The 27,886-nt window shown below is 38.3% G+C and overlaps 1 protein-coding gene and 2 non-coding genes across 3 annotated transcripts; all 3 read right to left on the reverse strand.

Annotated features, from left to right (window-relative positions):
- Window positions 1-814: 814 nt before the first annotated feature.
- On the reverse strand, window positions 815-26,646 carry LOC109034650 (probable cytochrome P450 4d14). Its single transcript, XM_019047903.2, has 12 exons — window positions 26,609-26,646; window positions 23,284-23,458; window positions 21,160-21,266; window positions 18,432-18,519; window positions 17,872-18,060; window positions 13,827-13,896; window positions 11,496-11,622; window positions 11,046-11,103; window positions 9,790-9,923; window positions 7,300-7,555; window positions 5,814-5,993; window positions 815-2,736 (listed from the first exon to the last, which is right to left on the reverse strand). The coding sequence occupies exons 2-12, from the start codon at window positions 23,456-23,458 to the stop codon at window positions 2,537-2,539; spliced, it is 1,584 nt and encodes a 527-aa protein (XP_018903448.2). The 5' UTR covers window positions 26,609-26,646; the 3' UTR covers window positions 815-2,536.
- Window positions 10,113-10,231, reverse strand: LOC140225559 (5S ribosomal RNA). The gene has a single exon (XR_011900605.1). It is a non-coding gene; the product is annotated as a 5S ribosomal RNA (ribosomal RNA).
- Window positions 10,432-10,550, reverse strand: LOC140225558 (5S ribosomal RNA). Its single transcript, XR_011900604.1, has one exon. It is a non-coding gene; the product is annotated as a 5S ribosomal RNA (ribosomal RNA).
- Window positions 26,647-27,886: the final 1,240 nt, after the last annotated feature.

The following is a 27,886-nucleotide window of genomic DNA, read 5'->3' on the forward strand; positions in this document are numbered from 1 at the left end:
CAATCAGTCTTGTAACCTTTTTGTTTACTTGAGCACTACAATTAGAATTGGCCAACTCATCAAGCTCGTGAATGCAAAACTATTTTTGTGTGAAAAAAAACTATACAATGCAGCCCTTTAGAGCATCAGAGACATTATTACGTACTGTATGCCAAAAGCAGGTGCATAAACGTTTCAAGAAAATAAACAAATTTGTGTAACTACAGCCACTTAGCTTTCCATGCAAAAAACTCCTTTCACTTAAATTTTTCAAGAACCTTTAAAATAAGTGCCATATTTAGCCACAATTATTAGGACTGGAAGACGTTTGGCTAAAAACTGAGTATTTTAATAATTTGGTAGTTCCAGTCATATTTTCAAGGTTCGAGATTAATTTTTTCTGGAGATTTTGGCTGACATTGCAGCCCTGAAGTATTCCGAAGTCTTTGGTCTCACCTACACCAACTTTTTATCAAAAAAATAAATTTCATTTTTTTGGAAAAATTATGATGGTAATTATTCAACTTACTTTTGACCAAATCTTCTGCAACTCTGTGAATTTAATTATATTTTTTCACAATGCAAGTCTTTTTTCCTGAGAGAGAGAGAGAAAAAAATGTGAGGGAACTGGGGGAAAGATAGGAAGAACAATATATTAGGACTAATGACAGCTCTAATTACTTCAGGTACTTATCTAATTTTATTCAATTTTTACCAATTTCTTTTTCTTTTTAAACGTTTAAATTACAGATCAGACATTAATCATTTAGCATCAAAAATAGCACCAACATCACGAAAAAAATTTTAATCCTGTTTGAAGAATGAAATCGATGTACTTGATTCTCAATCAGGGAAGAGGCTTTGTTTTTTATCTTAAGTCTTGTAAAACCTCAGAAGAAGACATGGATCCTCGAGGGGTTGTAATGACATAGATATTTACAAAAACTGGAATCAAAGGAAAGGGATAAAAAAGGCGACATTAAATAGAAATAAGACACCATGGGTTTCCCATGTGTGTGTGTGTGGTTTTTTTTTTTTGCTTGATTCAGTGATGGAAATTTTTTAAATGTTTTTTTCCCCCTCTGTCCAACCATTACATTGTTTTTACTGATTCTAATTTATACTGAAGTCTCTCCATTGAATACATATTTGATCATTTCTGACACGATAATTAGCAGCACATGGTAGCACAATTGTAACTCCGTGGCAACTCTCCGATGTGAAATTAGGACTAGCCTTCATTAGAGAGCAAACCACTGTGCTTGAATCCAAAATTCTTTTGTACTTTTTTCTCTTTGACCTTCGATTTCTGCAGCATAGTCATCGAGATGTTTCTTGTTCTTGTCGGAGCTGAAAAGTCCCTAGGCATGTACATTTTCTTACTTGATAGAAGTAATATTTTTTAGTACCCACTACTTTTCATTCTGTTTAACTTGTACGAAAAAACGAATGTAACACTAATTTATTTTAAGCCAGGAATAAAAGTCTTGTTCTTAATATTGAAGAATTGCAGTTTTTTATGTTTAGATCAACTCCTCCCATTCTCATTCATTGATCTTCTTTTGCAGGTGAACTTCTTCGAACAGATTCATGGACTCCTGCCTTTTAGTAGGGTGAAGAATTTTGCTCCACACAAACCTGCCTCTTAAAAATGTCTTGCCTCAGTAACTGAATGTTGTTTTGGAACCCCCCCCCCCCCCCAAGTCTCATTTCTCAAGGGGAAAAATTTGAAAAGATCCTTTTGAAATTTCGAGCTGATTAACCATTTCTGTGGCTGTCAAAGGCAAACTTTTTTTAAAGTTAACAATTTTTTGTAGCCCCACAAGCTAAAGAAGCTATTTTAGAGGGAACATTTCAGTCTTTTATAACTCTTGATGAAAATAATACTTACTTTTCAAATTATTGGTTTTATTAATTTTTTTTTTTTTTTTTTTTTTAAAAGTCACAAAATTCCTGCTGTTAAAATTTTTTTGAATATGAAAATGAGAGTCAAAATATAAAAGAGATATTAAATCTGCTCTTGCATGGATATTCATAATAATTTTTCTAGTTTCACTGAGCTCTCCCAAATTTCTTCCAAATTTTTCTTGTGCAGTTTTGTTATTAGCAAAACGTTTGTACAGATCTGGGTGTTTCCTTGGATATTTTAAACCCACCTAGTGCAGCACTCACCAGAAAAGAAAAAATAGAAAAAAAAGGGGAAAAAATTGATATAATTGTTTCGAATTTTCTCTTCGAAGTCAAGTTTCATAAAACACAGCGTAGAAGGGAATTTCATCAAATTAATATTCCTTCTTTGTGCCTGCACAATACCTACCTGCATTCTGTTGCAGCTGAAAATTTCCAGCTCTTTTGCTTCCGCGTTAGATGTAAAACCATCGTTCATTTTCGGTCAATATTTGACAAAAATTTTCCTCACATCCATATCATATCTTAGATGATGTGTAGGTATCTTTAAAATTATGACTTAACACTAACACAATAATTTAGGTATGAAGTGACTTAACACAATAATTTAGGAATGAAGTGACTTAACACAATAATTTAGGAATGAAGCTCAGCCATTTTGTGCGATTCTGATAGTCTTAGAGCGATTCTTTATCTGGACATTGAATCCTGATGTAGGCCACAGCATGAACATGATACGATACTCATCCTCTAGAAAATCCTGGCAGGGTTTCTCCTCAGTGAAGAATTCATATTTTTTAATCATGTTGGCCATCAGCAATTTTATTGACTGCGTGGCGTATTTATTCCCTGAAAAATTTCAACAATTTATTAGCGCTTACGCATTTTCCCATGGAAGGAAAAATATATTGCAAGGGAAGACTCATTTGCATTGGAAGCAATTAATGGGTTTAAGTATAGGGAATTTACACAAGAATGATGGTAAATCTTCACTACACGTCAATTAATTTTAATAATAACGTCAAAAATCACCATGTTCCATTTTTGTAGATAGGTTCTGCGCCCGGAATCGGGTAGAATAGGCAACACGCAACTACTCCAAAAATGGAGTTGTTGCATGTGTGAGGGATTTGCGGTTTGACTATTAATTCTTATGTAAAAGTTCGAAGAAACACGATGGTGCCACTGGTTTTCTCTGAAATCAACTCCCCAAGCTCAAAAAAAGCTCTCAAGTTGAGGGCGTAATGGAGGGGATATCCCACCCTACCCTGAGAGTTCACGTCCACATCAAAACAAATACTCTCCATGCAAAGATAGGGAGCAAATAAATTAGCAGTGATGCCGTGTTTTCAGTTTTAGAGTCCCCAGATAAAGTGGCAGCCCTGCTAATGTATTAATTTGCTCCCTATCATTGCATGGAGACTTTGTTTTGATGTAGAGGTGGACTCTCAGGGTAGGGTGGGATATCCCCTCCATTTTGGCCTCAACTTAAGAGCTTTTTTTGAGCTTGGGAGATGATTTCAGAGAAAACCAGTGGCACCATCTGGTTTCTTGCGAACTTTTACAGAAGAATCAACAGTCAAATCGCAAATTCTTCACACATGCAACATCTCGATTGTGACTTTGTTTTGTGATGTTACGATAATTTTAGCGCTTTGAACTGGATAAATAAGGCAGTATGCAATCGCAATTATAAAAATTCGAAATTTAATAAGTAACATTACAGCAACTTTAACTTCTTATCATAATCTACCCTCAATTACATTCCAATAATTTGACAATGCGATCGTTATTCAAAGGCCGCGGCTCAGAACATCGATGAATTATTAACCCTGGTAAAAACTGGCGATATGAGTTGCGTTTCAAAATAAGTACCATAGGAATTCTTATAGCCGACTGAAGAAGGCTACAGAAAATCATATAGCTGGCTGTAGAATGCGGAGAAAATCATACGACCGGGATACGAAGCGATAAACAATTATGCAGCCGGGCCATAGTTCCTGTCGCCGGGCTTTACACTTATTATCGCCTGGCTGTTGCTTTTTCGCCATCGATTATAAAAGGCTAGGTAAAAGAAATTGTGTAGAAATTCGTGTGCTTCGGAAATCATTAAGTTAGATACGGAACCACCTTAATATTTACAAAACACACATTATATTTTCCTTTAATACATATTTTTTTCATCAATTAAAATGAGAATAATCCATATAAGATGTGCAAACCTTTCAAAATCATGAGTTGAATAACGCTGACTCCGCCAGATTAAATATTAGAGCCTAACACAAAGCAGAGCGGCGGCGCACTGGCGCCTACAAACCTAACAGGGATACTTCACGCATTGCGCAATGCGTGAAGTATCCCTGTTAAGTTTGTAGGCGCCAATGCGCGTTCAGCGCTGGCTAGAGTACCTAGCGCTGGCTACCGCCCGCCGCGCCGCTTGAAGCAACTATTTCACACCAGAGGTATTGCACAGTATCATACGAAATTAAAGGCGCTCCAACATATTATGAATGGTAGGCATCCTTCAAAAGTACGGAGCTTTCCTCGCAAATTAAATCAAGATACTGCGGCCCAAAAAGAGAGCGGTAGTCCAAATACTCACTAAGTCCTAGCATCCGCAATTAGTAACGTTTAGCATACACTTTATCGCCAGGCTGTTGCTTAATCGCCATCGGCTATTAAAGGCTATAAGAAATTGTGTAGCCGGCTATAGAAGCTATTGGAAGTCTTACAGCCGGCTGCAGGTCTATGGTATTTTGGAACACAGATTTCTACTGCCAATTTTTACCAGGGAAGTCGAAAATGCGCACCTCGCGTTTGCGACGTTGCAAGTCTCCCTTAATTTTTATTGGCTCTAAGTATCCTATCCAACGGACGTTTCCTTGAAATTTTTTGCATGTGCTCAAAAGCATTCACAGGACATTTCAAAGAGGTATTTTAGTTAGTTAAAAAAAATGAAACATAATTGAGGGGCTTGGAGGACAAAGTGCGTAAGTGCAGTAATTGCTATTTCGAGAAACACGTGTTTGCAGTTCCTAAATCACACGGATCCCCATGGCGGAAAGGAAGTTCAAACTGACTTTTGGATGCTTCTAAATCGGAATTTGGGAGCGAATTTTTCACAGAATATGCATTGGAACTAGTTTTACTTGGACGTATTTCTGTAAAACGGCGAAGTAGGCGCCAAATTGAGTTCCTTTTGAGGATTTAAGAATCCCGGATAGCGCGTTCTGTTAAACGGAACTTATTAGCACCATGGAAAAAGCATTGCGAGCAGTGTTCGAAACTCACAGGCGCCAAATGCGCCTAAAAAATCGGTCATGGTGCCTAAAAAATGAAAGCTCTGCGCCAACGTGGCCCCTGAAAATTGCCTCCTACAAATCTGGATTATCATAGGAAGTCATATAAAGAAAGAAAAACAAATCTATTTGAATTGAGAAATCTCAGAATTTTCAGCACTACAATTGAAAGCTTGCTTTTTCAATTCTTCACGATTTCATTCTTAGTGCTTTTGTCTTCCCCAAGTTACAGCTACTCACTAGTTCTGTTACGAAAACATCTTGCGTCTAACTTTTCACTTCATGCGCCGTAATATGTAGGCAAAAAGTCAATTTGGCCCCTAAAAAATCTCCAATGGCGCCGAAAAATCGGGCTTGATGCGCCACATGGCTCCTAAAACTCAAAGGTGATGTTTCGAACACCGATTGCGAGTATAGGATGGAACGAGCATTGCGTTCTGCAACACCCGCCAATCTAAGCCCCCCCCCCTTCCTCCCCCGATGGCGCTTAGTTCCGTTTGATAGAAATACGTCCACTTGATATCATTAATAGCTCAATTTTTCCAAAAACTGCACTTATGCGCCATGTCCTCCAAGCCCCTCATTGTGATTCCACAGTTCTACCATCGATCCATGATTCGTGATTACCTGGACAAATCCGCGGTCCGCACATGAATGGGAGAAAAACGCCTTTCGGGCGAGCGGTCTCTTTCTCGGGCGAAAAGTGCGATGGGTAGAACTCGCTAGGTCGTTCCCAGTATTCTGGATCATGGTGCAAGGTGAAAGTATTCAGCATCACACGCAAACCAGCTGGCAGAACTCTTCCATCTGTGGAGTAAAATCACACTCTATTTCTTATTCCGCCTTGCTATGGAAAAACGTCGCACAGTGGATCCAGTCAATAGGAGAGGTCGGACAAAATTTGGAAACTTTAAACGCTTATAGGTCCGTTCATATAAAACTTTGAGGGTCTGAAAGTGGTTCCATTGGTTTCATCGTGGAATTTTCCGCCACAATCACCCCTTGAAATTTAAAATATGATGAAAGTAACATCAAAATTTGCAGTTTTAGTCAGAAATTTCACGTCCGACCTTTCTAATTGACTCGATCCACTGTGCGTCGTATGAACATTCCAGAGTTGCCAAATTTTCTCTGATAAAATGTTTATTTTTGAGAAAAGTTATCAATATTTTTCGTTGAAATTTTTAGGCTATTTAGATCAAATAACGAACAAAAATTCCCTAAGAAATCGAGAGAAAAATGTTTGTAATTATTCTCGAAAATTTGTGATTTCTCAAAGGAGATTTGGCAACCCCTAAAGGTTCATACGGCGTTCTTCCTTAGCACGGCAGTATTGCGAAGTAGGTACTTATTACATAACTGATAACATACAGCATGCTGGTCCTAGGGGCCTCCTTCAATTACGTAACGCACATTTTCGGCATTTTTGACCCTCCCCCTCCCACCGATAACGCTTTTGTGGCGTAGGTACCTGTCCTTTGACACGTAAAAACAAAATGGCGTGCCGCTCTCCTTGACCCCCCTCCCCCAAAAGCGTTACGTAATTTAGGGACGGCCCCATTAATCTCAATGAGCCGTAGTTGTTCAAAGAAACTGTACAGAGTAATGAATGAAAGAGGAAAAAAACTATAAAGCACGCAATTTTTAGTTTTAACTCATTTGTACATTGATCTTTTAGAGTCGAGTACGTCCAATTTTGAGCGTGTGGTTGCACTTACACCACGTTGCAGCACAGTAAAAGCACAAAATATAAAAGAAAAAATTGAAATGCCTCGGAAATCATTAAATTTGACAAGGAACCACCTTAATATTAACTAAACACACGTTGTATTCTCTTTTGATGCATATTTTTTTCCATCAATTTAAATGAGAATAATCCATGCAGAGTGTGCTAACATTTCAAAATCATGAGTTGAAAAACGCTGACTGCGAGTTTAAACATTAGAGTCAAACAGAACAGAGCGGCGTGTTGCCAGCGCGAGAGGCTCACTGGCGCCTATAAACCTAACAGGGATACTTCACGCATTGCGCTACGCTTGAAGTATCCACTTAGGTTTGTAGGCGCCAATGCACATGTCGTGCTGGCCGCGAACATGACGTGGCCAGTGGTTACCTTCAAGAGTGAGATCCTGGCTAAGATGCCGAAGGACAAACGGAACAGTGACGTGGCGGAGAGTCTCTTTGACGACCATATCCAAATACTGGAACTGGGACAGCTGCCCCAAAGTGAAAAGATCTTCCTGGTCTGTTTCAGCCTCTGTCATCTTTTGGACCCTGTGAATTTCTTCGTGGAGCTGGGCCTGGATGTCCGGTCGAGTGGCAAGGATTTTCGTCATCCATGCAACCGTTGTTGCTGTCGTAATCGAACCCTGAATACAGACAAAATAATTCGATTATGAAACTGCGTAGAGTACAGTCGAGTCGCAATGTACTGGAGCGCCAATGAAGTAAATCCATGAACGGGCCATTTCGAGCCCCTTGTTTCCGCCGGAAAGTGTGAACCAAGTGTGAACCCGACGGCATTTTGTAACACAGCGGCTTATGAGAGAAACGCGGACTAGGAGTGGTTTTGGGGATTTATTATTTTACTTCAATAACAATTTCGCGAATTTTGGCAAATTATATTGGCCAATATCATAACAAATTAAAAAATGTACGAAACTCCCGGTTTTAATTAGATAAATTTTATACCTGTATTTTCTGAGCGGACCCCGGAGCTCGTACCCCGCGGATATAGTACCGCTAATCTCCGCACACTAGTCTCAGAAGTCCTGAACAAAACAGTCTCAAAAAGTGACTTCATCTGAGCTCCAGTGCATTGCGACTCTATTGTACTCTACGTGAAACTGCTATAAGTACCAAGGATCTCAATGGCGAATCTCGACAGCGCGGCGCACAATGGATCGAATCAATGGGAGAGGTCGGACAAAATTTGGAAACTTCAAAAGCTTTTAACTCCGTCTATACAACATTTTGAGGTTCTAAAAGTGGTTCCATTGGTTTTCTCGTGAAATTTTCTTTCAGAAACACCCTTGTAATCTAAAATGTGACGAAATAAACATCAAAATTTGCAGTTTTAGTCAAAAATTTCATGTCCGACCTCTCTACTTGACTCGATCCACTGTGCGGCGTCTCGACTAGAGATTATATTATCTATAAATAGCCGACATATATCGGAGATCGGCTGGATAGATGCATATTATTACATCAATAAATAATTAAATTTGCGGAGTTAGAGAGCTATTGGTTTCAATATTTTTTAAAATTTTCAAATCAATAATTCATCAAAAGACTATTAGGGCCGCGTTAAATAGAAATGAGCCAAGCCACATAGGCTATTGCCTGATTTAATCGGGCCATTTCATTTTTTACATGAAAACGTTTGTGCGGACGTTTTTGCAATTTTCAATGAATTTTTTGCATAGCACAGAGCAAATTCGTTGAATTTTTCCAAAAATTAAATTGCCCAGTTGAATTTGGCAATAGCCCTGGTAAAAATTGGCGATAGGAGCTTCGTTTCAAAATACCATAGGAGTTCTTATAGCCGACTGAAGAGGGCGATAGAAAATCATATAACTGGCTGTAGAAAGTGGAAAAAATCATACGGCCGGGCTACACGAAGCGATAAAAAATTATACAGCCGGGCTATAGTTCCTATCGCCGGGCTTTACACTTTATCGCCAGGCTGTTGCTTTTTCGCCATCGGCTATAAAAGGCTATAAGAAATTGTGTAGAAATTTGGGTGCTTTGTAAATCCTTAAGTTTGTACGGAATAATATTACATGTAACCCTAATATTTACAAAACGCACATTATATTTTCCTTTACTACATATTATTTTTCATCAATTAAAATGAGAATAATCCATACAGACTGTGCAAAAATTTCAAAGTCATGAGTTGAAAAACGCTGACTCCGCGAGATTAAATATTAGAGCCTAACACAAAGCGGAGCGGCGGCGCACTGGCGCCTACAAACCTAACAGGGATACTTCACGCATTGCGCAATGCGTGAAGTATCCTTGTTAGGTTTGTAGGCGCCAATGCGCGTTCAGCGCTGGCTACCCGCCCGTCGCGCCGCAGCGTAACGCGGCGCTTGAAGCAACTATTTCACACCAGAGGTATTGCACAGTATCATACGAAATTGAAGGCGCTCCAACATATTAGGAATGGCAGGCATCCTTCAAAAGTACGGAGCTTTCCTCGCAAATTAAATCAAGATACTGCGGCCCAAAAAGAGAGCGGTAGTCCAAAAACTCACTAAGTCCTAGCATCCGCAATTAGTAACGTTTAGCATACTTTTTATCGCCAGGTTGTTGCTTAATCGCCATCGGCTCTAAAAGGCGATAAGAAATTGTGTTGCCGGCTATATGTAGATTGCAGAAGCTATTGGAAATCTTACAGCCGGCTGTAGGTCTATGGTATTTTGGAACACAGATTCTACTGCCAATTTTTACCAGGAAGCTGAAGTGGCTCGGTTCCTTTCTGCCAAACGCGGTCCTAAAGTAGTCACTATTGTTCAAGCTTCCTCTAGGTTTCTTTTCATGAGTAATATTTAGTAAGGGGTCGAACGAACGCATTGCGCCATATATTTCATATACTTACGGCTATGAACATTTCGACTATTTCTTCAACGGCCTGGTCTTTTGTTATAGCGCCCAATTTTATGTTGTCTAACAGCAAGTCCATGAAAGTAGAGAGACTCTCTTTCTCGACATCCTCCAAGCCACTGCTTGAATCTAAAAAGAACGTTAAAATTCCAAGTTTTAAAAATACGATCGCAAAGAGGAAGCATTGGAGGTGCACTACGACACCATTAGGTAGTGCTATTTTTGTTATAATTGCTATAAAATTTGATTGGCTGGAAATTGCTCTATTTTTTATTTTCATTTTCGGCACTATTTACACATTTTGGAACGAAATAAAAAAGTCAACAGCACGCAGTGTTCCCAAGCGGTCTCCCATCTAAGTACTAATTACGCCCGACGTTGCTTAACTTCGGTGATCGGACGAGAACCGGTGCTTTCAACGTGGTATGGCCGTTGACGAAAACACCTGATCGCTCGCTCTGCCCGATAGGATGCCGAAATGATCCGAGGCTCGATCCTGAAAATTGTAGGGAAATAATCATTGCTTGATACTTCATCGGAGAACCAAAAAATGTGTCAAAAATTTGATTGGCTGGAAATTGCTCTATTTTTTATTTTCATTTTCGGCACTATTACACATTTTGGAACGAAATAAAAAAGTCAACAGCACGCAGTGTTCCCAAGCGGTCTCCCATCTAAGTACTAACTACGCCCGACGTTGCTTAACTTCGGTGATCGGACGAGAACCGGTGCTTTCAACGTGGTATGGCCGTTGACGAAAGCACTGATCGCCGCTCTGCCCGATAGGGTGCCATCCGTGCCAAGGTAAAGATTCGATTCGGCTGAAGAAGATTGAATTTTATATTTTTACCGCGTTCAGCAGAAAGATCATCAGCTATTTTTCCAAGACGGAGGAATTTAAATGTTTCTCAAAGAGCGTATCGCGGAAACCTTTGAAAATCGTATGTAATTTTCTTCACTTGATTCAGTAAATTCATTGAAATTTGCACACAAATTTGCACAAGACGTTTTCTTGTAAAAAATGAAACTGCCCAGTTGATTTTGTCAGTAGCCGTTGTGGTTTGGTTCCTCTCTGCTTAACGCGGTCTAACTTCTCCAACCTTTTTGGCGATGGACTACTCTTTATATCTTTCCGACTCTCTCCGTAATCACCTCACCTACTCTTGTCACATTTTGTAACACTGACGAATCTGTAATGCGAACACAGTAACATACAATATATAATATGGATGCCTCTTTCTCGCAACTTACCCAATGGTAGTGTGCTCAACTTCGTAATATTTTCCGATTCTAATTTTTGCTGTAACATCTGCAACATAGAGTAATACGTAGATAATGAAAACCCGTTAATTCTGCATTGGTGAGTTTTGAACTTTTCACGACGCTAGGTATTATGCCTATCGAACGTTTCGCTGTTTCAAATTATTTTTCCGTTTTCACTTTTCACATTTTATTTTTCAGGACAGCCTCTATCGTTCGGAATGATGAAAAATCGCATTTCGGTAGTTTACTTATAGTCTGTTTATTTACACCATTTTTATTTTTCTGACCAGTTGGGTGGTTTTTTAATAGTTTTCAATTATGACCAAGATTATGTGTGCAGTGAAGTCATGCCATGCTGAGAGAAGCGTTTGATCTTTTGCAAGCAAGTATACATTCATGAGCTTCATGATCGCCAGTAAAAACAGTTCGTGGACTCACCTGATGCGCAAGATCTCGCATACCCTTGACAGCCTCAAGTAAGCGCTTCTTCTTTCCGAAGAGGGAGTAAATCGTGTCGGACCACCACATAAAACTGAACGACTTTTCAAAACACATCTCCGTAGATCTGTGAACACACAATATTTGTTTCAAATATTCAAACCCTGGTAAAAATCGGCGATAAGAGCTGCGTTTCAAAATACCGTAGGAGTTCTTATAGCCGACTGAAGAGGGCGATAGAAAATCATATAGCTGGCTGTAGAAAGTGGAAAAAATTATACGGCGAGGCTACACGAAGCGATAAAAAATTATACAGCCGGGCTATAGTTCCTATCGCCGGGCTTTACACTTTATCGTCTGGCTGTTGCTTTTTCGCCATCGGCTATAAAAGGCTATGAGAAATTGTGTAGAAATTCTTGTGCTTTGTAAAACCTTAAGTTTGATACGGAACCACCTTAATATTTACAAAACACACATTATATTTTCCTTTAATGCATATTTTTTTTCATCAATTAAAATGAGAATAATCGATACAGGATGTGCAAACATTTCAAAATCAAGAGTTGAATAACGCTGACTCCGCCAGGTTAAATATTAGAGCCTAACACAAAGCGGAGCGGCGCGGCGACGCGCGACGCACTGGAGCCTACAAACCTAACAGGGATACTTTACGCATTGCGCAATGCGTGAAGTATCCCTGTTAGGTTTGTAGGCGCCAATGCGCGTTCAGCGCTGGCTACCCGCCCGCCGCACCGCAGCGTGACGCGGCGCTTGAAGCAACTATTTCACACCAGAGGTATTGCACAGTATCACACGAAACTGAAGGCGCTCCAACATATTAGAAAAGGCAGGCATCCTTCGAAAGTACGGAGCTTTCCTCGTAAAATAAATCAAGATACTACGGCCCAAAAAGAGAGCAGTAGTCCAAAAACTCACTAAGTCCTAGCATCCGTAATTAGTAACGTTTAGCATACACTTTATCGCCTGGCTGTTGCTTAATCACCATCGGCTGTAAAAGGCGATAAGAAATTGTGTAGCCGGTCAGAGAAGCTATTGGAAATCTTAAAGTCGGCTGTAGGTCTATGGTATTTTGGAACACAGATTCTACTGCCAATTTTTACCAGGGAATGCATAATAGAGAATTTGCAGGTGTCTGAAATTTGATGAATTTCGTGTTTAAGTGGAAACTACTGAGACACTGAGAGAACTGAACACGAGGATACTATTGATTCATGAATTGATAAATTATTGGAGAAGACTTGACAAAATAATCTAATCTGCTAAAATACATGTGTTTAAATGGGAAATGCCGCCAGATGACGTCACTAGGCGGTGCATTTTCTCACTTTTAAACCTATTTTTATACTATTTCCCATATCAGAAAAAAATATAAAAAATACTGTGAAATCAGCTCTTTCAGCACTTTCAGATGAAGCAATAAAAAATTGCATGCAAATTTTACATTTGTGAAGTAGGTATATTCAGCTTGGTTTTGTGCCCAAAGCACACGGGAAGCTGCATTTTAAAAAAAGTTTGAGCTCCCGCATGCATGTGGCAGAGTAAGTACCTACCTTAAATCACTTTTTCTCGCAAAGCTCCATCTTTTCAAATGTAAGCTTCAAAACGTGTAAACTGAGGTTGGTTTTTTTTAACTAAACGTGTGTAGAACATTATTTTTAATACTATTGCTAATCAGTGGCGAGGCGTGAATGATCGATTATCGATATTTCCTCATTTGAAGCTATAGTAAAAAATTGATTGTTAAGGTGTTTGTTGCGAACACCCTGTCTATCGACCCTTCCCCATAGGTTTAAATGGCAGATAAATCGATATGTCGCAAAGCACGTCACGGACGCCACGCCATTAATGCTAATACCTCAATGTCGAGTACTACGACATTAAAGTCTCTCTATCTGTGAAAAATTCTGTAGAGGACGAAAAAGTCTCCACCCAAAAGAATTTAGCGTTAACTTTCATATTATGAAAGGTTTTTTTTTTGGGGGGGGGGGGAATTTATCTTAAGTCCCAATAAAGAATCTTCCTTTGGCCCGTGCTCTTTGGTTCATTTTGGCTTCATAAAAGTTGGTATTTTGACCATTTCGAGGTTAGGGTTATTCTCAGGGTACATCATGCAACGTTTGAAATATTAGACGGAATTTTCATAGGTACTCATGAAATTAGATTGAATTTGTCATCTCCCTTCAAATGCAGGTAATTTTTTACCATTAGGCTTTTTTTCTTTCTTTTTCTTCTTCTTTATAATTCAAGAAATGTTACTTAGTACGTTCATGCACTGGATCCTTCATTTATTTTAGCGTTTTGTTTGCTTACCTTTCCAAATTCGTTGAAAGACTCACCAAGTTCCTATTTTGAATGTTCATTGAACACCCCATCATGTTTTCTGCAAGGCAAAGAAAACCCACACGTTAAATCCGCACATCACGTACCAGGCGGGATGTCCCCTTTCGGGACAAGTATCAAAAGGTACTTTTTTTAAACAATACAATAAAAACTAGATATCAACATCCTCGTCATAAGTTTTGGTAAAAATCAGTGAGTTGAACGCTCCCTCCTGAGAATGAAACGGATTTTTTATCCGTGTAACCGAACCTTCGGTTACACGACCTGAAACTTGGGTTGACGAACTGAATTGGTGTGATATAGAACATCACGTTCTCTTTCATTTTGTAAATACGCAATTTTACCTTCTTGGAGGTTAAAATAGTAGTATCTCGTGTTTAGCCTCATCCAACTTTTCTACTCTGCGTTGAAGTCTCTGAGTCAGCCGAGGGAGAGTTCAGTTCTCCTTCATTTTGATGAAATGCAATTTTCCCTATTTCAAAGTTGATAAAGTTGTATCGCACGTTTTGCCCCATTCCTAGTCACGCTCTCGGCTCTTGACGCGACAATCGCGCTTTTTGAAAATGCATTTGGCTGGCTAAGCTGTACAGAACATGGTAACTGATCGAAAAATCGAGCTTTCTTTCGAGCGACATTTTCGCATAGTTTGCTAATAGTTTTGTAGCTTTTTTATTTGTTTTTAATTTCGTAAAATGTTTCCGCACTTGGTATTCCTTATGCACTGAAGAAGATCGCAGTTTCTTGGCGGTCGAAACGTTTGCTTTGTCTCTTGTAAGTTTAATATTATTTCTCATCCACATGTAGCTTGAAATATTACTTGTTTACACTGAAAAAAAATTCCCGGCGTTTTTACCAAGGTCCGTTGGTACCTTTACCATCTCACTTTTTTTTACCAATTATTGATGATTTTACCAAGACAGACTAGTAAGCTTACCTAAAAACCGGTATTTTTACTGTTTTTTCCGGTAAGAATACCACTTTTATTGGTAATCAATTCCCGGTGACTTTGCCATTTTATCTCGGTAATTCTACCTCAGTCGATAAAAAATATTGGCGTTTTTACCTAGGTCAAGTAAAATTACCGAGAAAGTTCAATAATTTTACCGAGATTTCTCGGTAAAATTACCAATTCCATAAATGGTAATTTTACCAAGAAAAAACTGGGATCGAATAGAACCCTGAATTCTTGGTAATTTTACCCTTTTCTTAGTAAATACACCGAGATTTTTTTTCAGTGTATTTTTTTGGCTTGTAACTCGAGTTTTTAATCAATTACCATGTTCTATTTTTTACTTGGTCTATAGGCCCACCCATTTCAACCAATGGAATCGCTCCCTTTCCCTTTGTCTATCGCTTTGTCTATCAATGTCAATAATCAGCCCGCAGGTACGTCTATGAATAAAATTCTTAAACTCTGGCACATTGACACACATTGAAACTCCACTGTCATTGCCCCCATTCTCGCTTGGTCTCCAGCTGGGGTGCCGAGTCCCTTTTCGCTATAGACGCTGCCCGTGTAGCCGGATGGCAGGACTCCAACTTGTGGAGCCTACTCCGGGGTTCAGGTTCAAGGCCGTTTCCCCCGTTCGCATTTCAAGTTTCTCGGTATTTTAAGATACTTCGCGGAGAACGTGAGGGCGGGTCATCGAAGATAAATTCCATGGAGTTTCGGCTGGGAGCATTTCGTGGCATTTTGCCGCGATAAATTCCACCGAGATGCGATCGACCCACTTCAGTCTTCTCCACGTTTTGTGATGAAAGTAAAAAGATTCTCCTTTCGGATTGAAGCGAACGGACTTCGTTTTTTATTTGGATGAAAAGATAGAATCTGCCGAGATATATCGCACGCCGTACAAGGCGGCATCCTTATGGACGATGCGGACAAAAATTGGTAAAAGACATTTTAATGGTGATTCGATGGACGCCATGTTTTGATATCGAAACTGCACTAGAATGCGATATTTTCTCTCTAAAAAAACCACGCCTTTATTACGTTGAATTTTTTTGTTAAAATTGGTAAGTGAGTGCTTTAGTCTCCTGACAACAGAATTGCGATCTCAAAATTGGCGAAAAATGACGAGTAGCTGAAAAAATGAAACCAATTGGTGCGATATATCGCATGCCGTTCTGACACAAAATATGGAGTCCATCGAATCACCTTAACTTTAAATAATGAAGATAATAGCACCGACATAGGAAAACCCTTTAGCACTATCAAAGTAAAACACTTGAGGAACAAGAAAATGTTATATCTCCGGATTCTTTGCGTATTTTTCGAGAAAAGTTGATTTGAGGTTGGCAACCTCGAATTAGCCCTATGTTAACAATGTAAAAGCAACGTGAAACACCCAAACTTTAACTTCAAGTATCTCTGATAGTCGCAAAAATTCGCAAATCTTTTTGGTGGAATTGAAGTTGGATATGTGAGGATTACGAAACTGTCAACCACCCGGAGCATTTTATACGTTTCAAGCGAGAAATCTTCATTTAAAGTTGTCGTCTTTTTCCTGTGTATTTCCAATGGACCAGTGATTCTCGATCCATTTTCCGCCCACTTTCCTCCGACTAATTTTGGGCGAAAAATTTAAAAATGAACCATTACTGTGCGAGTTAGAAATATTCTTACGATGACAAAACCCCAGAAAAAAATATTCAGATGTCGATTTCTGAATTTTTTATTTTTGTCCACAGAGGGCCGCACTGTGCGCCGGTTTGACTACATTTCCATTTGAAACGTTGGCCAATTTCCTTTCGTACTTAATTCTCGTACAAGAAACTTGGGCACGTTGCACAATTTTTTTTTATTGCTTGTATCGAAAGAAATAAGATGTCATAGGAATTTTTCCGGATTTTTTTGACCACTGAAAACCCCCAAAAAATCAACTTAAAAACGCCCCAAATTTCGGATTTTTAATACGGTCACTTTTAGGCGTACGGACCCGGTACTTTCGTGACGTCACACTACACGACGAACCTGGTCTCTTCATCGTTCACAATGTATTTCTCCATAAGGAATTGGCAGCCGCTTGATGAAGAAACCAGGTTTGTCATGCACTATGACGTCACGAGTGTACCTGATTTGTTCTCGCGTAAATGTGATCGTTTTGAATGGATGAGTTCCTAAAACAGCTTTTTTTAAGTGTGGGAGGCGATTTCAAGATTTATTAATAGCGCCATCGTTCTTTCCGTGAAATCTGCCATTCACAGGAAAAAAAAGTGAGGTCGATTTAAAATTCCGGGTGTAAAAAAAGTGTGCGAGAACTTATAAAATGCTGAATTACCCACTACGGCAGTTACTTTAGCAATACCAATATGTGTAACTGACTGCTGTGGCGGTAATTCAGCATTTCATGAGTTCTCGCACACTTTTTTTACACCCAGAATGTCAAATCAACTTCACTTTTTTTTCAGTGTTGGAATCACTCATCAATTCGCAAATCCCCGCACCTCGCAACGGGCCCGTCAACGACTCTACTGCGTGATAGAAAAGAGAGTAGTAAAGGGTCAAATTTTCGAAATCGAGTTTCTTTCAACATTCGTCTAAACTTATTTAGATGAAATCGCTGAAATAGCTAAAATTGCGAAATTCATCTGAATTGTATCAAAACGAGATATATGAGAAAGCCGTAAGTGCGCAAAAAATGACGTAGTTTTACCAATGAAAACAGTGCTTTCAAGTAAAATGCCGCCCTCTCCTGCGAATTTCTAACCTGAAAATGCGTTTGTTGTGTGCCCTGAAAGCATGCAGAAGATATAGCACTCACGGCTTGTACGAAAATGAAAAATACCCTTTTCATGTGATAATTGAAATGAAATCAGTCGATTTTTAATCATCCAAACGATTTCTAGGAGTCCTTCGGACGATTAGTGGCAATTTGACAAAGAACGGAGGCTTCTTTCAATAAAATTTTTCGGTCAGAAACTTCTGAGCCCGTTTCCTCAAAACCTCATTTTTGCATTTGCTCATCTCTTTGCTATTACGGCAGTCTAAGGCACGGGTTGAAGTGGAACTCACCACAGATCATATCAATTGTGCACAAGTGGACCGGGGTGAGTATGTCGAAGTAGCAACCGGTATCGGCGTGTGATTGCAGGCGCTGCAGCAAAGTCTTCGTGTGGCAACTGAAGGCGGGCCCGAACGACATCAGCACTTTCGTCCGGAAGCTTGGATTGATAATCCGTCGAATTTTCCGCCACTCCGACCCTGTTTGAAACAAAATGGTCTTAAAGTGATGATGGGGATAAGTTACCAGAAAAAATCGAGCCATTAGCAAAACTAGCCACCCTGCCACCCCCCCCCCCCATGTAGTTGCAAAATTCTAGGAATTTTGCCAAGGAATATTATAAAATATATCTTCCATGTGTTTGAAATCGTAAGTCAATCAAATTTTCGACGAGAACAGCTCGAAATTTCTTTTGAGCAACTTTTGACTCGATTTTTTAAAATGTATTTCATTCAATATTTATTTTATTTTTTCATAGCAGTAGAAAATCATTGGTATATCTTACTAATGTTTAATTTTTCCAAAATCATTATGTATATATGTATATAATAAGTAAGGTCTAGTTACTCACCATTGGCAGTGAAGATTGCCGTACAGTGGGCTTTGAAGGGGTCGTAATCACTCGTTTTGTTTATATTTTGCGAACACAAAGAAAGCGCCTGAAAATTGTGAAAGCAAATGTTTTTCTTGAATGTTACGTGCACACTTTGATTGTAAATACATGCATTACCCACAAGTTGCTGGAATCATGAAATAAAAACCTCAAATTCATTGGACCGCCTCTCCCTCTACATGACCTAAACGAATGTGTTCATGTTTCTAATCATATTTTCTTTAGAATATTCTTTGAAAAACTCGAATAAAAATTCCTCGCATTTTCTTTCAAAATAAAATAGAAGCAGAGATTTTGAAATGTCATTGCCGCTTCCAGGACTTTATGTCCACCTACCTTTCGTCCATTAAATAAATGTCCGCCGCTATTTATGTCCACTAAACGTTAAGTCCAGTCTTAATTAAGTCCACACGATTGAATGTCCAACCATGAATACCTATGTCCAAAATTGTCCAAATTGTGGACATGTTATGTCCACATTTTTTTCTTCTCATTTAAATGACAGGAACCACCTCAAAAATAAATGCATACTACCTTCATTCTTAAAAACATTTCACTCGTGAATCAAGTCATGAAAGAGAACAGGCTCTAAGAGCAGATAAAAACACATGTTCATGTGTACACTGTACGGATATGATAAGATGAAAACCAAAGCGGGAGCCTAGGAAACCGTCCAATGCCAAATTAAACATTTTTTAGTAACAGATGCAGTCAAAATTCATGCACGATGTTCTGCTCGGCGTTCATGATCTCACGGACTCTTTCGTTCCTTACGTGATCTCTCTTCGAAAAAAAATTGAAATTATGACCAAACAGCTTGTCTGGTATGGTCATGTTCAGCGAATGGCGGATGATAGGTTGCCTAAGAAGGTGCTAGATTGGGTTCCTCCTGGGAGAAGACGTAGGGGACGCCCAGCAAAATCGTGGATTGGTGGCATTCAAGATGAAATCACAAGATGCCATCTACCAGATGACCTCTGGATCAATAGGCAAGGATGGCGATTAGGTGTCGCAGAGCGCCCGAGCGCGCTGTAAAGCGACTGGAATGTATGTATGCAGTCAAAATTGAAAGTCCTCTTTAACTAGTTATTTCGTGCGCCTTCAATCTTGTAGGATACTGTGCAACGCCTCTGACGCGAAATAGTTGCTTAAAGCGTTGCGGCGCGGCAGGCAACAGCGTGACACGCGCATAGGCGCCTACAAACCTAACGGGATACTTCACGCGTTGCGCAATACGTGAAGTATCCCGCTAGGTTTGTAGGCGCCAGTGCGCGTTCTGCGCTGCTAACTAACACGCCGCTCCGCTCTGTGTTAGGCTCTAATATTTAAACTCGCGGAGTCAGCGTTTTTCAACTCATGATTTTGAAATGTTTGCACTCTCTGCATAGATTATTCCCTTTTAAACTGATGAAAAAGAAATATGTACTACTGGAAAATAATGTGTTTTTTTGTAAATATAATAGTGGTGCCGTGTCAAATTTAATGATTTCCAAAGCATCCAAATTTATTATTTTATGTTTTGGGCTTTTACTGTGCTGCAGCGTGGTATAAGCACAACCAAACGCTCAAAATTGGACGTATTTGACTCAAGGAGCTCGATGTACACAAAAAATTGCTTGCTTCTTAGTTTTTTTCCACTTTTATTAATTTTTGTATAGTTTCTTTCATCACTTCTTCTATATAGGCTCATCGAGATTCATATCGATGCCATTGCTTGGAAAAGGTTTTACAAATATTTACCACGTTTTAAAAATAAATGTTTTTAAAATGAAATAATCAATTTCATTAAAGAAAAATAATGTACATTTAAGGCATATTTTATATCGGAAATTTCAAGGATAGAAATGAAATCAAGTATTTACCAAAGACAATTTGAAAAGATGAATCAAAAGAAGAAATTAACATTTCATTTATAATATGAGTTACGATAACAACACCTCATTCTCTCTTAATTTTTTTCATTTCGATACTGTCAATATAATTTTACACGCACGGACTAAAATATGACGCTTGAATTTGTTTTTAGTGGACTTTACATTTGTGGACTTAATTTAGTGGACGTTTAAGTAATGGACTTAACAATAGTGTGGGCTTTAGAACTGTGGACGTAAAAATTGTGGACGAATAGTCTGTGGGCGTAAAAAAGTGGACATAAAGTCCGTGTGCCGCCATTGCCGCAAGTTAAATGTTCTCGCTCATGGTCTCGCCATCGTGCTCCACATGTCTCTGTTTGCAGCGCTCGTCACATATACTTCCATATTTTCATTGGATTTAATTCAAATCAATGCAGTGTGACATTCATTGCGCGCCGACGCAAATTATATCAGATTAGGGGGGCTACGCCCCTGGCCGCTATGCGACCCACCGTCTCATATTCGTTTCGCGGACTCCTCGTGGGTTAATCTATGAAGAGTGGCTCATCTAGGCTGGAAATATATCCTATCAAGGTGTTCGTCGCGAACACCCTGTTTTCGGATCCTTTTTAATAGGTTTAAATGGCTAACAAAGCCATATATCGCAAAACACGCCACGTCTCTGTCAGTAAGTTGTTCATTTCATATACAGGCACTTTCTTACTCTAAGTTTCATCAGGAAATCTTTGGCGTCTTAAAATAATTTAAAACGAAATATTTAATGAATCGCTGCAAATTTCACCCAATTTTTTTCTTCGACCGAGGGTACTCACGTTAAAAACTTGGCGATCAGCTGTTACGAGGTAGGGTTCACCAAGAACCCAAAATGCGACTGCCCTTGGGTACTCTTTCGAAAGCTGCCGAAAAGTTTGATGAATACCTAGAATCATTGAAAAATTTAGAATGGTATAGTTATACGTCTATATTCAATGGCGAAACAACGAGGAAAAATTTCCTCTGCATTTTCCATTTAATGACATTTATATCTTACTATATCAGTGCCTTTGTGCGAAAAACCATGACATATATTGAAAATTCTCTCAGACTTTGGAATTTGCACTTTGTGCTTCCTTAAAACGCATCCTATTTCGGTTGGTTGAATGTGAAACCATATTGTTGACTACAGTTAGCAATAGTCAGAAATATGAAAAAATTGGTGGAGTTACCATTATAATAAAAGAAATATGCCTTCATATTCAGGTTCCAGCGTAGGCAGGCAATTACACGAGGCACATGAATAAGACAGTGTTCTAATTAGGTTCTCTCTTTACTACGAAGACTTGGGTTGAAGCTGAATGAGCTTTGACACAGGGTGTTCATTTTTTATCGTGCAGATTTTTTTCTTGCTTTTTTCCCCTTATTTTTTCTCTCTCTTTTTTTCGGTAATTTTTATAAAAAAATCTCGTCAGCGACATAACTCCGCGCAGCGATGAAACATTCGCGCGTCGCTTGCCCTTCTCAGGTAAGTAACTCAAACTTTACATAACTTTTACGTGCTTTTTTGTTATAGTAGTCCCAGGTGCAAGACAACTTTGTTAAATCACTTATCTCCATAAAAAAAGAGGCATGCTGATCAAGGAGATTCATTTCTTTTTACTCGCACATAAAATAGATACGTTTTATGAACTTGCTTTCACAGGGAACTATGTGCTTTTCCTAAGTGAATGGAATAAAAAATAAATTTTTCAGATTGTCTGTGTCAGCTTATTAATTGCGTTTTTTGCATTCGTTTCAGCATTATGATTTTTTTCATATTGGGTTGAAGTTGTTATGGAGATCGATGAGATCTTATGCTTATGATTCTCAGAAACATGAAGATCAACGAAGATAAAAACTCCTGGATTTATCACTGCTCAAATATAGCGTACAGGGTTTGGCGTTCAATACAAGGCCCCGCAAGTGAAGCAAAAAAAAAAAATTAACATTGTTCACTTGGGTATTTCAGTGTCAGGAGAAATGTCAGGAGAAAATGTAAATTTCTCCCCTAAAAAACATGAGACATGATAGCGGAGATAGGTTTTTTCGACTCCGGCAATCGATGTGTTTTATTATCAGTTATGGATAGATAGATAGATAGATAGATAGATAGATAGATAGATAGATAGATAGATAGATAGATAGATAGATAGATAGATAGATAGATAGATAGATGAATAAAGAGATGGATAGAGAGATGGATAGAGAGAGAGATAGATAGATAGATAGATAGATAGATGATAGATAGATAGATAGATAGATAGATAGATAGATACATACATACATACATACATACACACATACATACATACATATCATCTCCAAAGAAAACCAACCCATCTGTCACTTCTGCAATTCATCACCTCTAACCATCAAACACATACTTATGGACTGCTCTTCCCTCCGATATCTCCAATCACAGATCTACTCCCCTACAATCAACAGAAATACAAACCCTCTTACTACATGCGATGAACCCAATATGGATGGATGGATGGATGGACGGATGGATGATAGATAGATAGATAGATAGATAGATAGATAGATAGATAGATAGATAGATAGATAGATAGATAGATAGATAGATAGATAGATAGATAGATCGATAGATAGATAGATAGATAGATATAGATAGATAGATATAGATAGATAGATATAGATAGATAGATATAGATAGATAGATATAGATAGATAGATATAGAGATAGATAGATTGATAGATAGATAGATAAATAGATAGATGGATGGGTAGACAGATAGATAGACAGATGGATAGATGGATCGCAGAAATCGCAGTTCCCAAATGCAAACTGTTTTTCCATTAATAGTAATTGATTTTGATGCTAACTGAGGTTAACATTATTAGGCAAGGCACATTTTTATCCCATAGACACAGATGCAGTCTTAAAAAGCTATATTTACCTGTGTTATTGACTCGGAGGGTGAGGTATGCGTTGCCGAAGAATGGAATGCAAGTGGGTCCAGGGACGGAGGCCATGAATTTGAGTACCCGTCGATTTCTCCAGCGGTAAATTAGCAAACGTGCCATCAGGGCCACCAAAAGAATCCCCGGCACAATTAATACCGACCACTCCATCTGGACAAAGATCAGAAGCTGTAAGTAGTCTCGGCAGTAAGTTACACTTCCGACTTGCCGCAGAGAGCGGTAACAACTGAATTTTCGGACTGGAATTTGTTTCTCAAAATTCCACCGATCTCATTGATGAGTCCCCTTAAACAGTTAAAACTCGCTCTAATTGTGAAATTCACCGGTCTAAAATCTCCTCAAAATAATTGGTTCACAATCGCAGTAAAAGATACAGTAATATATTTATTTAAACAAAAAAGCTTTTTTAGGACGTTTGATTTAAGGACGAATTAATATTTATGGTTTACACTTGTTTTTTGAGATAGAAACAAAATATTCAATTCCCCCGCAAATTATTCTTCAAGACGATACAGACGTGTTCTCCGCCGTGTGCTTTGTGTAAAATAAAGAAAAAGTCCATGCGACTAAAGCAAACGTTCTTTTGAAAAAAAAAGGACAGGCAATACTCCGTGCTTTGCGTAAAGACATTTTCAATGCTCATGTTTCTCACCATTTCAAGTCAAAAGTAACGCTACTTTTTTGGCAGGTGCACGGTGCACTACCGGTTTTTCCTCCCCACAGAACTGTGCCGATCGCACTGCCACCTTATGCTGCACAGCGGATCGAGTCGATGAGAGAGGTCGGACAACATTTGAAAACTTTAAAAGCTTATAACTCCGTTCATACAAAATTGAGGTTTCAAAAGTGGCCTCATTAGTTTCCTCGTGAAATGTCCTTCAAAATTCAAAATTGGACAAGTTAAACATCAAAATTTGCAATTTTAGTAAAAAATTCCATGTCCTGCTTCTCTAACGGACTTAATAATCCATTGTGTGCCGCAAGGTTATTCGGTGACAATTATTCGGTCATTGCCAGCAACCGGCTGGACATAGAATTTTAGATCAATTGCACGGTTCAATGTAAATTCGGTGTTGTGTTCATTGTTTCTCGGTGCAATCGTGACGTGTGATTTGGGTGAATCGTAACTGATAAAATGACCGATTGGAAGCCACCGATTGCAATAACAGTGCGGTTCGACGGTTGAAGTGTGGACGATCAAAATCTGGTAGTGTGGACGATCAAAATCTGGTAAGCGCCACCAAGTGTACAGCTAGGAACGTGAAAACATTTAATACCTTGTAGTTATGTTCATTAATAAAAGTTAAAAAAAAAAAAAAAAAAAAAAAAAAAAACAGCTAGGATTGTGCATCGTATTTCTGAGATTATAGGTGGCGGTAGCCACCCCGGCCCAATCCTAAAAAACTCCCCCTATAAGTTGACGACCCAAAAAAAAAAAAAAAAAAAAATTAAGAGAACGTAAATGCTTTCGCTCCATGGACTTTTTATCGGTCGATGTACTCTTGACAATTCGTCGCTCCTCTGACGTAAGGGCGTATCTCCCATTCTGCCGTGCTAAGGAAACACGCCGTATGCACCTTTAGGCGTTGCCAGATTTCCTTTGATAAAACACGAATTTTCCAGTAAACATATGAATATTTTCCTTCCAACTTTTCAGATAATTTCGTCCGCAATTTCACCAAAAAATCCCCGAAAATTTCCAGGAAAAATATTCATATCTTTTCTCAAAAAGAAACATTTTATTGAAGGAAATTTGGCAACTCTTGAATGTTCATACAGCACAGCAGCATTCCACGTAAGCCCTGAAAAGCATGGTGTTACATGAAGTGCAGGGCTTACGTGGAAATCGAGATTTGCCCTTGCTGGCGTACTGAGGAAAAACGCCGTATGAACTTTCAAGAGTTGCCAAATTTCCTTTGATAAATTACGAATTTATTGAGAAAGTTGTGAATATTTTTCTGCGCATTTTTTAAATATTTTTTCTTAATTCAATCTAAAATATCCGAAAATTTCACGGAAATATCGTAATATGCTTAACTTACCTCAAATACACATGTCTTATCCGGGGACATTTGGCAACTCTCAAATGTCCATACGGCGCTTTTCCTTAGCGCGGCAGCTTAGGTCAGAGGGACGACGAACTTCGGTCTTAATTTTACGTCAAGATTTGCCATTTGAAGGTCATTCGATTTCCTTTGAATGACAGAAATAGTCATGGGCGGAAATAGGGGGGCCTGCCTTCCGAGAAACTCGGTCCCCAAGAAATTTGAAAGATTTTACCTGAGGGTCATTTTGTTCATCTTCGAAATTGAAATTTGATCAATTTTTTGGTGAGAATAGCTCAAAATTGAATCGGTCAGTTACAGAAGGATTCAAGCGCCAAAAATGAGGATTTGAGGAAAATGGTAATAACTGTTTTAATTGACCCCTTATAAATCTCGGAGCTCTGTATATGAAAGCGATGAATTAATTAATCACATTATTAATTAATCTGCAATTCAAATCGGATTGGTTCATACAGTTTCAACAGTTTTTTTTTTTTTTTGTATTTTAATATCTGGATTTTGATCCCTTTTGTAACTGACCAATTCAATTACACCTGAGACAACTCGCATTTTTCAAATTATTCCCTGGAGCAGTGGGAGCCCTTGAAACCAGGAAAATCCTCCTCTAAAGCTAGGTTACCATCCTAACTTAAGTTGCGGTGCTACCACAATTGAGGGACTTGGAGGACACGGCACATAAGCGCAATTTTTGCTATTTCGAGAAATAAGTGTTTGAAATTTGGAAATTTCATGGATCCTTATGTCGGAAAGAAAGTTCAAACTGACTTTTTGAGGCTTAAAAATTGGAATTCGGGAGCAAATTTTTCACAGAAAATGCATTAAGACTAGTTTAGCTTGAAATCATTAATATTTCACGTTTTTCAAAAACTGCTTCTATGCGCCATGTCCTCCAGCCCCTCAATTAATTTGACATGCCCATATCATTCAGCAGATTAGGGTAGTGAAAAAATTTTAGGGGATAACCTCTAAGAATTTTTTCCGTGCAGATATGTGGTCTCTAAGTTTCACTATGTTGGAGCATACTGCACAATTTTTCTAACACTTTGTCGGCACTATTAACACTTTTTTCTATACAAATTTAAAAAAATTCAAAAACCGATTATACTATTCATACATTAAGATTAAATACTTGATATACCATGATATTAAATTTTAATTTAAAAAAATTAATTTGTATAGAAAAAAATCTCCAAGTTTATTTAAATCACATGAAATTCTACGATAAGAGACTTACCTCGGTCACAACACTTTACTACTGTAACTAACAAAATAATAGCTACTCTGCATAAAAATACATCGCACCCGCAACGTTTTGCTAAATTATGTCAAGCAAGATCATTAATCGTTTAAAAATGACAAGAAAGGTAATAAAGTTAAAATTTTATGACTGCATCGATCTGAGGCGGGTGCTGCGTTATTTTCAATTACGCAATTAGCATGCAATATCATGCATTTTATCGATTTATCCATCTAGTCCAACAGTTTCTTCCCATCGATCGCACCGAAGAGATTATGCCATTTTTTAGATCCATTCGATACAATAAGTGTTCCCTTTTCAATGACGAATTTATATTTGGACTATGATATTCCTATTTTACTTATTTGTATTTGTATTACCAATATTTGGTTCCCTGGTTTCTACTAATTTGATTTTGAAATAATTATTTTATATCTTGATTGCGAATAATATGAATAAAAAAATTAATATTCACCTGGTATGACACTGTCAACAACCCTATACTAAGTTCCCTCGTCAGTGCATGATACAATTATATTTTCAACAAATATGCGAATTCTATTTTGGTTTCTTTACCATCCCCCTTTCACAAATGACACCACTGTTTTTTACCTGGCATTTATAACTGAGATTGATTGGAGTGACTAGAGACCAAAAGGGAGGTGCAGAAAGAACTGCAACGTGAGTACTAACTACTAACGACCCGGTCAAGACAAAATATTTTTGTGAAATATTACATAAAAATTCGACTCCTTGAATGCATATTGACTCAGTATTCTGGCGATATTGGTACACCTTGTAGTAATATTCTCGATCCCTTTATAATATATTCAATCAATATTTTTCGACTATTTCATCCGTATTTTTAGAACTTCAGTTTGTTTTCCAATTTATTGTTTCAATGAAAAGTTTTGCCTTTCAATTTATTCAGTACGCCCCCCCCCCCCAAAACTTGTATTATTAAATATTCATAATCAATAAAAATTATTGAAATAAAGCCCCCTGATACAATTTCGTTGGTGGGGCGGGCAGATTCAAGAGAAAAAAAATATTCAATGAATATTGTTCTTGGAATATCGACTGTAATACATTTTTTTTTTTTCAAAATATTTCTATAAGATTCAATAGAATCCATCAGACTTTAAGCGGTTGCAAACTCATTCATGCACTTACTTTGTTTAAAAAATATTCTACCTGGAAATTTTGTCAATGTAAGGAAAATATTGGCCACATACGCCGACTTGAGTCAGAAATCTGTTGCGAGAAAAACAACCG

This window comes from Bemisia tabaci, chromosome 9 (assembly GCF_918797505.1).
Source record: "Bemisia tabaci chromosome 9, PGI_BMITA_v3".
NCBI lineage: Eukaryota > Metazoa > Arthropoda > Insecta > Hemiptera > Aleyrodidae > Bemisia > Bemisia tabaci.